The sequence below is a fragment of the Glycine max genome, chromosome 1, assembly GCF_000004515.6.
Source record: "Glycine max cultivar Williams 82 chromosome 1, Glycine_max_v4.0, whole genome shotgun sequence".
Taxonomy (NCBI): domain Eukaryota; kingdom Viridiplantae; phylum Streptophyta; class Magnoliopsida; order Fabales; family Fabaceae; genus Glycine; species Glycine max.
Window position 1 is genome coordinate 42014450 of NC_016088.4, and position 9415 is coordinate 42023864.

Here is a 9415-nt window from a genome sequence, read left to right on the forward strand (position 1 = left end):
ACAACTAAGTTTATGAGATGAACAGAAAGATTCATCTCCTTTAGAGTAGATGATACAATTGAAGATTTTAGAAGAATTCTCAATAGATTTGCAAGTGTTTGGCCAGTAGTTATTTAGAGAGCATTTGACAATTAAGTTCTCTTAGAACATCTCTCTCTTTTGCTTTTCGAAGTCAGACACACATATATATAGGCCCATTGTGTCTTTTCAAAATGGTTTGAAGAGATATGTTTTTCAAAAATCTTTTTTGAAGTTTTGTCACTGGTAATCGATTACAGAATTCTAGTAATCGATTACACAGTTATATTTTGAAGGATCATGACTTTTCAAAGTGTTTTCTGAAGTGTTGTTAGTGGTAATCGATTACATGACATTTGGTAATCGATTACAAGATTTAAAATTCAAATTTCAAAACCCTTTTTGAAAAACTCATTTGAAATCTTGTCTCTGGTAATCGATTACAATACCTAGTAATTGATTACTAGCACCTTTGAGTTTGTTTGAAAATAATTTGTTGAGGCCAAAACTTAGCAACCAGTGAGATTCTTTTAACAAATAAACTAAGACCTTATCTTTTTCTTGATCTTATTTGCTTGACCTTGAATTAATCTTGAAGCAATCTCTTTTTGCTTAACCTTGAATGTTTCTTGAAGCAATCTTGTTTGATTATACTTTGGCATCATCAAAATATGTATTCATACATTTATATTCTCCCCCTTTTTGATGATGACAACCATTATCAAGTAAATTCTTTCTGACATCATCAAAACCTGCATGATTCACAAATGCAACACCGAAAAAAAAATAGAGATTCACCCACAGAAACCTCGCCAACGGACAAGGTGCTCACTGGCAAGCTAGGATGAAACAAAGGAGGAGATCAAGAATAAAAACAAAGAAGAAAGAAAGAATGGGGAAGAGAAGAAGAGGAGAGGAAGGGAGGAGAAGGAAGCGCGAAAGAGTGAGGGAATGAGAGGTTTCTTGGTGACCCCTCTGTCTTCTCTAACAGCATGGTTAAATGGTGCGATGTAATTGGTATGTTTTCTTCCTCGAGATTCATGTTCCCTCTGTCATTAATTCCCAGACTTTTCTCCTTTCCACTTTTATACGTTGTGTCCCCTCTCTTGACCTAATGAGTTCTCCTTAAGAGTCCAATAGGTCACAATTTTTTGTTTACGTTTTCTTTCCTTTTTTTTCTTTCCTTTCTTTTGTTTTTCTATTGTTCCTTTTTTTCTTTTTTTTTTTTGTTTTCTTTTCTTTATTTATTTTTGTTTTCTTTTTTCTTTTTGCCTGGACAAAATCAGGATCTCACAACTCTATATGTTAAAGAAGTCCAGACAAAGTCTACTAAGGAGGCCACCATCATGGATGTAGATGGTGAGTCTATACCTGAGAAGGTTATCATTAACTCTACGAAAGCTCACTCTAACAATGAGCAAAAGAGGGTTGAACTTGAAGAGTTGGAAAGAATACAATTTGCAATAGAGCATGGAGCTGAACTCGTGTCTCTGCTGCTAAAAAATGAAGTTGTGTTGCAGCAAGAGGTTAGAGCTGAGGATATGGGTCCATAAGACAAGGAAGCTCTGGAGGAGGCAATGCTTCAGTCTATCTTTAAACCATTTCTTAGTGAACATGAGATGATATTATGGAGACAGACTTGAGTGCTGAAAGATTCTATTCAAATCCAGAAGATGATAAGCAAGTTGTTGCTTCTTTATTTGAAGCAACAAACGAAGCTCAACTTCTCAAAATAGCATAAATATGTGGCACATCTACATCTATATCTATAAAAGCCATGAAAGTTAGTATGGAACATAGGAAGAAGGTTCAGATTGTTGTTGAGACTTATTTAATAACTAATACCTTCTCTAGAATCGAGATATGATTGACCAAATCAAATCAAAGACCTCCAGAATGGATCCTTCCTTACAGACCAAGACCTTAACCTCCACTTATTCAACCTATAGATCCTAATGTAAATGTTAGACTCTTCTCTAGCTTCAAAGGCTATGAAGTCTTGGACTAACAAACATGCAATAGGGTCTGGAAGGAAAAAGGTGATGTTGGGCCTCATATCTTGGATCCTAAAATGCAGCAATTGAAACTTGACAAGCTTAATCTGGTCAAACTTTGGAAGCAAGGATTCCTAGGGATTGATCCCTTGTACTATCCTATTGGGAAACACTTCCCGAAGAAGAAGTAAATGTTCATGGCTTGTATAGGGAAAGGAAACCAGTTTTTAAGGAATGTCCCATCAAACACACTTCTCCTCCAAACCCAAAAAGTCTCATTTTTTTAACACAAGTCAACTACTAGAAAGGTGTATCCTCTTGGTGGCATGATCTGGAAAGGCAGAGAAGCAGAGCCTTATGAAATGCCCTTCTCCACTACCCTGGATCTTCAACAATTAATGGGACTCCTGTGTGTAATGAATGTTGTTCTTCCTTCGGAGGGCACCGAGATTGAAGAAACCTTCTAGGTTAAAGATATGTCTTTGGAAGCCTTTGAGGAGAGTCCAACTTTTCAAGAACGGAAGAAGACAGAATATGGACCTGAACTGAGAATAAAGTTGCTTGTATATAGAGAAGAGATCAGATCAGATCAAGACAAACTTCCTTATGTTGGGTCTCATATAGAGAAGAGGGAAAACAAACAAGAAAACATATAAGAGCAGACTTACAATTTAAAGTAATAATATTTAGAGAATGGAAAAATTAAATCTCATTAAAGATAGCATGTGATAATCCAAGTGCTACAAAATGGAAAAACATATTTATGGAAGATTGTTTTATTTAGGCGTTATTATGTTATTCTTAGAAATTTTAGAATTTCCTGGTGTATAAGAGTTTTTTCATTATTCTTATGTTCTATGCTCTTACGAAAATATTATATTATGATTTTCCGTTTTAATTTAATTAGTATTTCACATTATATGAAAATAAATCTAAATTAGGATTTTATATTTAATTATGATTTATGTATGAATTTAATTATCTTGGAGTTACTAGTACCCTTTAGATGCCTTATGTTATTCACACCTTTGGCATAATTGTAATAGTAAGATTTCCTTTCTATCAGATAACATTTGAGATACTACTACTAGTCAGGAAAGTACACTCGAAAGAGTCCTCAATTACTCACGATAAGTTATCGTGACAATTTTATAAATCATAATTTAACACCTGGCAATAAAAGCAACTTCACTTTGCTTCTAATATGGATAAGATCTTTACTAATTTGTTAGAAGCTTCACTATTGATGCCCAACCCTAGGCGATTTCTTTATACTAACCTGTCCAGGTGTGATAAGTCCCTTCTCCTCTGCATCAGCAATCATACTATAGGCAATCCTATATTTATAATGTACATCGTTGGAACAAATCACAAAGTCAAAAAGGAGTCTTTAGGGAAAATAAAAGGCTCTGTATGATTTTTAATTTTGGCTCAAGGTATAATCAGTTCTATTCTACCTATTAGATAAGGCTAAGGTAACCAGCACTAATATTGAGAGTAATATGGATAGTATCCAAGGAAAAAAAATGAATGCAAAAGTGTGAGTGTCAGAAAAAAAAAATATCAAAAGACATACCTGAGAAAAGCAGAGGGACTGCATCAAAAGCTCAAGCTGGAATTCTGCAAATTAATGCTAATAGTTGGATCATTGTGCAAGCAATGATATACCTAAAGCTAGGATATTTAATGATAATTCAAGGAGACACAGATCAACATAAAAAGACCATGTGCAAGCTAAAAACAAACCAATATCTTTAATACAAAGAAATATAGTGGGGACTGCATTAATTACAAATGCTTCTCCTGATACTCCTTCTATAAAACGCTCTCCTCCAAAGAATACACGCTTTGCGCCATCATCATCCCTAAAGTTTGATCCCTCTTAAGAGTAGCCTAATGCAGCCTCTGTGAACATGTCGGAATGAAGTAAAAGATCAATAGACAAAGATTGTCCTGCCCAGAAATGAGAGAATTGTTATATGGTAATACACATATAAGCAACATAGTACCCTCAAAATTGAGAATATAGCAAAATATAATTTTATGAAAGAATGATATTCTTGTAATGAAAGGAAATCTATGACATAGAAGAACAATATGAAGGATATAAAATCACACCAATACAGATTACACACTGATACATTAAAACTAGTGAAGGGGAGGATATATTACTTTGAAGACATATATGTACTTGTTACTGCAGAATTTCCGTTCTTCCTTAAGATTTACAACCTGATAGGAAAAATTCTTCAATCAAGTGCTATATGCAAGTAGAATCAGAAACTATTGTAAGCCTGAGTTACTTACTTATAGACCGAGAAGGCCACATAATTAATGTTACTTTAAACAGTATGCAGAATCATATTTTGCAAGTGAAAAGAAGGAAGTAGCTATTGTAACATCCCAATTTTTCGTAAATAAATTTAAAAAGTTTTTTAGAAAAAAATAAATAAATAAATAAATATAGAGCAAATAATAGGCTGAGTACCCTAGATATAAATAATTATGTTAAGTCAGCTGTCTTCTTTTGGCCTCATTTTCGTTTTTCCCCTTCTCCTCTCAAAACTCTTTCTTTTCCCCGCAGCCCATCAAACCAGTCTCAGAAAAACGACGATCTCGAACCCGTTCACCGTTGGATTGTCGTGAAATTTGAGTATCATGTTCGTAACACAATTCCGAACATTCTCACCGTTGGGAATTTCGATATCATGTCTGAACTGAGAGAAACACCCTTCGCATTGTAGCCTTTTTCTTTCCTGCAGAAACCCAGAGCTGTCTTGGTAAAACTACGATCCCAGTTTCTTTAACCGTTGGATTATTGTGAAATTTGGATATGTTGTTCGAAATTCAATTTCGCACGCTTCCACCGTTGGGATTTGCGAGATAATATTCTTGGAGGGAGAAAAAGGAATCGCATGAAGACAGCACAAGTGGAGGTTTCAATCTCTTCTCCGTCCACGTTTGGGAATTCTATCGAAGCAGTCGAATGAATAATTGAAAGAATTTCCGGGAACCGCTAGAGATGTTGCTATCGCTGGCTGAAGACACGTGAGCCCGCTTAGAGGTAAGGGATGAGTTTATCGCAATTGGGGATTAGAATGAACATGTGTAGGGATCCTTAGAGAACTAAATTTGGGTTTATTTTGGGATGTTTATTGAATTATAATTTTCTCTTTATGATTATAAATATAATATTATTGTGTTCTATGTACCAATTGATGTCCAGATGAGAATTGATTGATAAACTTGAGTGCTCTTGATGTCTGTGTTTAACCCATGAATTTGATTAATTGATTGTGATATAATTGTGAGAAACTATTTCAGGGATTTTACACCCCATGCTGTGATGAAATCTTTTGTATAAATTGTTATGTTGAGGTTATGAAATGATGATTCAAACTATGAGTATGTGATAAATTGAACATGTGACGGATGATGAAATACATGTGTATTGAGATGAGATGTGTGTATTGAGTTGTGAACTATGAACTGTGCAATCACACAATTGTAAGACCCTTTAAGGGCGACGAGTATTGTGATGGGATCCACTGTGGGAATCCGACGAGTTAAAATGATTTTGAAAACAATTGAGTAGATGTGTGTATTGCATAGTTCATAGGTAAAGTGTACATGATTCATGAGGTGTGATAACATGTTAAATTGAGATTATACCATTGTGATTGGGATTAAGTGTATGTGATAAATTGAGTATGTATATGATTGAGATATATATGTGCATCGAGTTGTGAACTATGAATTGTACAATCACACGATCATAAGCCCCTTCAAGGGCGACGAGTTAATGCTAAGTCCCTTTTAGGGCGACGAGTTGATGTTAAGTCCCTTTTAGGGCGACGAGTTGATGCTAAGTTCCTTTTTGGGCGACGAGTTAATGTTAAGTCCCTTTAAGGGCGACGAGTTAATGATAAGACCCTTAAAGGACGACGAGTTAAAATTATTTTGAGAACAATTGAGGAGTCGTGTGTTTTGTACAGTTCATAGATAGAGTCTGTGTGCTAAAATAATTTTAGGGGTTGGACCTAAATCAGGAGGGAGAGGCCCTGACGGACTCTTCGGAGTGTAGGCCTTGGGGGTCACCGGGTTTGAGTGCTCCTTTAAGCCTATGTTGATCTCATATGGTTGAAGCATTCTCGCAAAATATCGTGACCCTGACTGGTCTCCCTATGATCTTACTTAGTGAGAGTGACCTGACAAACCCATTGTGTGGTGTGTCTTGTTATGTACTCCTAAGCGCCCCAGGGTGGTTTTTCACTGACATGGTACCACATTGCATATAGGCTTGAGTCTTAGCATAACTGTCGCATACGCTTGCTAATTGTTTATTATGAAATTGATGTGTTATTATGTCTTGATCGGAGTGTGTGATTTCTGTGTATAGTGATTGATGATTGAAAGGTGTAATTGATGGATGAAAAGTGTGATTGATGAATGACAAAGTGATGAAATAATGTGAGATATGCTAAGTAAATTGTATTTGGCTACTATATGTTGTGTTGTTTCTCTCTAGTAGTTAGCAATGTGATAACTCACTCCCGGTTTGCTGTTTGTGTTTGGATCCTGTGATGATCTTGAACTTTGTGTTCGGGGGAGCAGATGAATAGGTGGATGACTATGAAGAACTTCATGCTAGAGGACACGGGAACACAATGCTCTGATAGGATGTGACATTAAGATATAGGTTCTATATTAATTGTATGAAGACCTTGTTGAGTCGAGAATACTTTATTATTTATTTGGACAAGTTTGAATATGATGTAGAAGAAAATGAATGTGAGCCTTTTTCCCCTTTGAAAGACTTGTTTAAAAAAAATGTTTTAAAAATACTTTTAATTAATATTTAAATTTTTTTTATTTCTTATTATTATATATGTGAGGGATAGAGGGTGTCACAGCTATGGTCCTTACTTACTCCTGTGTCCTGATTCATTAATGCAAAAGAATATTTTAAGGATTTTGCAAGCTTCTTCCTCAGAAAGTTCATAGGTTTTCTAGTGAACTCTTCACGCCAGATTACAAGTAGTGACTGAAGAAACTCTACATGTTCAACAATTGGCCAATTTGGAAAACGAATATCATCACATAGGTTCCTGAGGTAATAACAGTGATACCACATTTCATCTCTCAGCTTTGGGTATGTCACTGGAGGCATGAGGGCGTAGTCATATAAAACATGGCAATGCTGTGACAGTTTGTGCGGAAAATCACTAAGATGCTGCAAAACTTGATAAAAAGCAAAGGAGAATGGATTCAATTTTACTATGTAAATATCATACTAGTAACCCAGTGAATATACTATTATAAAAATTGAGGAAAAATAAAACTCATCAGGGTGGCTAAGTTTAGATTACCTGACGAATTAGATTTTCTGCCCTCATTTTGTGTGTCCATATTATCTCTGGGGTGTCAGAATCAGAAACCATTGCTGCAGCAAATGCTGCTGGACCACTACGCTCTAGTACGTACAACAAAGATTTAGGGAGAAGTCCACCAAGAACACTACGTTTTGCCAAAGGCAATGAAATTGAAACTGCAGTCTCTTCCCACCATGAAATGCTTGATGGACATGGGTGACAGAAAAGAGTTGCCCAATTGAAAATAGACCAGACCCCAGTGCAAAATATGTACAGACAGACCATAGCTTTGGGATTCCGTGTAACAATGGCCTTATGCAATGCAGCAGCCTCAACAATACTTGGTTCCCCAGAAAGAAAGGCCTGTCCCCATAAGATGCAACTTTTAATTTTTGTATTTATTTGTATCTAATTAAAATAATTAAGGAATCTAGACATAAATGTATTTTGACTTAACAATCTCCCCTTTTTATGATGCCAAACAAGTACAAATTTAAAAGTTGAAGACAAATTTATAAGATACATCAGTTAAGAGTAAATCAGTCTTATCTGATGTAGAAGAAAATATAACATAGGCATCATAAGACTTTGAGATAAAGTCTGTTAAAACTTCCTAAAACATTTCAGTTTATTCATAAAAAGAATTTTCATATCAAGGAGATGCGTTTTGAGTACATAGAAGAAAATGAATACAAGAAAAACATTAGAGATTTAAGTAACTAAAGCTTCCCTGGATTGATGTTTTCTTGAGATTTTAGCTCCCCTCAAATTATGATTCCAGCTTCAGCTTTTTACTTTTTCTCCCCTTTTTGCTTGGCAGTAGCAAAATCCTCATCAAGCTTCCTAAAGAACTCCTCACCAAAAGAATCAGAGTCTGATGACAAATCAATAGGAACAAGGAAGGGTACGCATTGGACTTCCAGGAGGGGAAGGACTTCTTGGAGTTTCCCAACCACTAACTTCTTGTAAAAGAAGTCTACAATTAGATGCTGCCACTTCACAGCTTGATCTTCAGCATAGCGTCTATCATCCAGAGCTTGAGCAAATGCTTTCCTCGTTCTAAGCAACTCAAGCTCAATTCTGCTAACATACTCACTTGATGGAGGGGGATCATACACTTCAAGTGCAAGAGCATCAGGATCATCAGTAGCTTCAAATTCAGAATCAACTTCCTTAATGTTAGGTGCAACATGATGGGTGAAGATGACGCTGGAGTATGGTAGATACACAATGAATGAGAAAGTGCGATCAGACACAGCACAAAACAACATGACCCATGAACATACCATGTTGAAAAGTGTTTCTTGAGTGAAACAAGTGTGATTCGAAGTCTGATAGCAATGTCCATTCTTAATGTTAGGTTCCAAACTAGAGCAGTTTCAGTCTGTAGAACCTCTTCATGGCAAACCAATCCAGACTTGTATGCCCTATCTTCTTCTTGAGAGCCTTAAACTCATGTTTAAAGAGCCTTCTTCAGCAAGCCTTCACAGATTTGGTTGGTGGATCATCTTCTTCATCATCAATAAGCAACTCCTAGCTTTTATAGCAGTTAGCCTTTTGGTGCAACACAAGATTATCCATTGCTATATGGAACTAAGTGTTTGGAGTGGCTATGCGACAAAATTAGGAACCAAGCGTAAAAGATAAATGAGTATTAAACCTTTCCAAATGCCTTAAGAGGTTAGAAAGTTTAATTAACTACTGACTAAATCTAACAAAATAAAACTATATTTTTAACTGATAACTTCCTAATTATCTCCAATTGGGAAGAATGCTGATGGACTGAGGTATTATTATGTTCTAATTTAGTTAAGAAATACCTTCAAATTAATCTTTATAAAACATGAACAATATTTTCAATTATTTATTAGTTTTTGGGATTGGGTCTGGTTACTCAGGTGTAAATTATTTTTAATATGGTATCAAAATCCATTTAAATTTGATTTCAGCCACTTGCAAATGTCTTACACAATCTTTAAGTTTTGTCTCTAGTCTACTGATATTTGATGTCAAGAGTGAAACAGATTCCAA

The 9415-nt window shown here is 35.5% G+C and overlaps 1 protein-coding gene across 1 annotated transcript; it reads right to left on the reverse strand.

The window, feature by feature from the left end:
* Positions 1-6963: 6963 nt before the first annotated feature.
* On the reverse strand, positions 6964-8989 carry LOC121172814 (uncharacterized). The gene is made up of 2 exons (XM_041005347.1): positions 7382-8989; positions 6964-7253 (listed from the first exon to the last, which is right to left on the reverse strand). Exon 1 carries the CDS (start codon positions 8671-8673, stop codon positions 8176-8178), a length of 498 nt encoding a protein of 165 aa, XP_040861281.1. The 5' UTR covers positions 8674-8989; the 3' UTR covers positions 6964-7253; positions 7382-8175.
* Positions 8990-9415: the final 426 nt, after the last annotated feature.

Coding starts and splice junctions, on each gene's coding strand:
- LOC121172814 (XM_041005347.1), bottom strand. CDS start 8,673: ATGGTATGTTCATGGGTCATGTTGTTTTGTGCTGTGTCTGATCGCACT.